At 40.2% G+C, this 3,431-nt stretch overlaps 1 protein-coding gene across 1 annotated transcript in view; it reads left to right on the forward strand.

The window, feature by feature from the left end:
• SVEP1 (sushi, von Willebrand factor type A, EGF and pentraxin domain containing 1) overlaps window positions 1-3,431 on the forward strand; it is a gene marked incomplete at its 5' end in the record, with an annotated part of 79,966 nt that overhangs the window by 75,310 nt on the left and 1,225 nt on the right. Inside the window, one exon of the mRNA XM_010005461.1 lies at window positions 2,368-2,461. Within this exon, the coding sequence (XP_010003763.1) occupies window positions 2,368-2,461 (94 nt within the window). The remainder of the gene's footprint in view (window positions 1-2,367; window positions 2,462-3,431) is intronic.

Genomic DNA, 3,431 nt, shown 5'->3' on the forward strand with positions numbered 1-3,431 from the left:
AAACTCACAAGCAAGCTGCAGGTACTACAGAGGTTTTTCACCATGTAGCTGTCTAGTTTGGTGGACTCCCACTTAACTGCCTGAGTGCTGACTTAGGCAAGAGGGCAGAGAAAAACAAGGGTTTCCTTAGGATGCTTGAGCTTAATGGGTACATAGTACCTTACATGGTAGGTGGGTACCTTACATTAGGTACCATCTAAGTTCTCTGAAGAAATTTAACATGCACTGTGTTTTACTGGATCTCTTACTTGCATCTAGCCAAGGCTGAAAGGTTTGTACCACACCAAATTAGGAAGGGGCAGTAAGGGGAGTGATTCTAGGCTCCAGGCCTGCATCCTGGCAAGTCACCTTGTATCAGATGAGGCTTATTTGCAAGTAGGGGTAGTATTTGAACCCAGGTTTAGGAAATAAGGTTCCACATCAGGACTTAACAAATGTCAGTTTTTGAAAGGCTTGTTCCTATAGAAATAGGCAATAAAACTCATAGCAATTAAGTGATTGTTGAAATGTCTTAAAATCATTATTAAATCTCAGTCACTAATAAATGTTAGCTATTTTTATAAATTATTTTACAGTTTTCTCACTGTATTTTTATTGTCCAAGTGCACTTTAAGTGATTGTTCATAGGGCCTTTACATGAAAGCTCACTTTTGCCTTCCTGCAAGACTTTGGAGTGGCAAATCAGGTCAACTGGAGAAAGAGTTCTTGCTTTTGTTAATAAATGTTCATGTTATTTGTTTAACTGATAAGAATAATGAGTCTGGGGGGATAAGCTGTGTGATACACTGCAAACACAACCATCCCTTAGCAAACTGAAATACCAGAGTGAACCTTTAAACTTAGAAATACTTTTGAAGGAGCACTTGCCTAGCATATAATGTGTGGGCCAGTAATTAAACCTGTTGAAGCTAACTTGCTTTTCCATAGCTAAAGAAAAAATCCTAGTGGGCAACTGCATCTGTGCCAAAGTCCATTCATAAAAGCTCATAACAATTGCTAATGAAGTTACGAAACCGCTTCTAATTTTACTTCCTGATCTTGACCTTTTGCCATGACAAAGTGAAATGAAAAATATTTGGATTAACTGCTGGTCTCGCAGGAATAACTAACTACTTGCATAAATTGAAAGCTAAGGATATTTCATTCATATCCTTCATGCCAGAATCAGAAGTTATTTTCAACATGACAAACTTGGAACACTTAGTTGCACAGCGGGGGTCTATCTCTGTAACCTCCTGCCATTGCTTATCTGTTTTTGGCCCTGAGGATTCAGAGTAGCGTATTTCTATATCCTTTTGCATTCCTGTGATTACTCATTTCTATTTCCTGTAATTCCATTTTAATGTTTCCTGAGGCATATTCCTTGCAGAAATACTACCCAGCATTTGTCCTTACTGGTGTCTTCAGCTGTGGATATGGCATTATCTGCTCAAGAGACTTCACGTCTTTCACCTTTCCCACCATATAAATGTCTCCCTTTGAAGGACCCCACTGAGTAAAACTCTGAATCTGTTTTGCAGAGTGCACAGTCCTTTATCTTCCAGTCTTAACATTGATAGGAATACTTGGAGTTTTTACTTTTGTTTGGTTACTTGATATCCCAGAGCTAGGCAGTTGAACAAAAGCTGGTAGAGCCATTTCACAGCTGGCCCAGCTGGCCCAGCACAACCCTGTCAGGCAGGCTAGTGTTTGTTCTCTAACTCAAATGCCCTGTACCAATTCGTTGCACTTCTTATGGCTCTCTGGTGTCTTTCAGCAACTTACTGTAATTCTCTGCTTCCTTTCCTTTTTTCTGTAGAAGTGCCCTTGTGTGAAGTCTTAGTCCATGCCTGCTGTTGATCTGTAAATAGCTTTCTGACCTTTAAATTTCTCTGTCTGTACTGCCTCTTTCCATGCTTTTTTACCATATCTGGTAACTGCTTGTCCTGACTACTGTTTAGCTGTCATATTTCTTTAAAAATAAACACCCACACTTTCTTCCTAGAATAAAGTCTGTTTTCTAGTTGCTCTTCCTGCTTTTACTTGAATTCGTGTGTTGTTTTTTTTCCCTCAACTTGGGGCAAAAAACCCAGTATTATTAAGGCAATGTGAATAATACACTGGCTGTTTCATTCAGCTCGTACACTGCAGCAGGTAGCAAAAGTAGTAGAGTCAGTCAAAGCACATTCAGCATAGATGTGTTTCTAAGGTTGTCCTTTCCAGAGCAAGCCATCTTTTACAAGAGAGTCATAGCTAATGTTTAATGTTGTAGTTTTCAGAGTAGTCTGTTCTTAGCAGAATAATGCAGGCTGTGAATTTTCAGTGCCAGGTTGTGGGTGTGCTCATTAATGCAATTCTGTGTGTGTATGTGTGTGTATTTGTATGCAGCTGTGTGCCAGATGCCTTGCTTAAATGGTGGGAAGTGCATACGACCAAATCGGTGCTACTGTCCCCCATCATGGACTGGACATGACTGCTCTAGGTAAGTGTTGCTCTCCCATAGCTAGGCAGAATCTCGCCCTACTGAATTCTAAATCTGAAGAACGTGCAAATAATTTTGCACATGTTGAGCACTGATAGATCCTGTACCTCAGTGGTGATGGGATGGCTCATCATTTATGGGCAATCTGGAAGGACCTGAGAGAGTACTCTGCCAAATGACTGCCAAACTTACAGAAAACTCAGTAAATGGTACAATTACATGTAAGCCAACAGGCAAAACCTGGAAAGTTTAGCCTTAATTTAATGGTGTAAATGGAAATGTTTGTTATTAGATAATACAGAATATTTTTCAGGAAATGTAAGTTGCCTACTATGTACAACAACTGTGCCTACTGTGTGGTCATTTTGAACTGTATATACATCATCTGGCTGCAGGTTCAGGACTAGGGTCATAATGTTATAAGCTGTTGAAAGCAATAATTCTTACTGTACCTACTGATGAGTGGTGTAATCATTTAAAGAGTGCAACACAGTGCCTCTGAGTCAAGTCCTAGTTCAGTGCAGTCCCTGTATCAACAGCCTCAAGAACTGGGCTTAGATCTGGTTCATGTATCCTCTCTTTTAGGGAACATTATCAATGCTTGTGTTTTGGTTTCCTGATTCATGTCTAATTCGGCCAACAGTGGACTGGGTTTTCAGATCAGACAACAGCCTCACCCTGTGGGGCAGCATCCACAAGTCTTAACTGTAGCTTTGTTTTTAAAGGTAAATTGCAAAGTCTGGGTGTTCAGCATCAAGGGCAGTCTGCACAGGACTCACTTTTTCTTTGGAAATCTGTTTTATTTCATGCTGCCATTAAGAACCATTTACAACCCTGAAGAGCAGGTGGCATGGTAATGGTGTTGTTGTGGTCAGGAATCAGATACAATAACAAAACATGCAGCATGAGTTCTCCTGCTCCCTGCATGGAATATTAATGAGGGCCATGAAACACCTGCTAAAAAAAGTAT

The sequence above is a fragment of the Chaetura pelagica genome, unplaced genomic scaffold (genome assembly GCF_000747805.2).
Source record: "Chaetura pelagica isolate M959 unplaced genomic scaffold, ChaPel_1.0 scaffold349, whole genome shotgun sequence".
Classification (NCBI taxonomy): Eukaryota; Metazoa; Chordata; class Aves; order Apodiformes; family Apodidae; genus Chaetura; species Chaetura pelagica.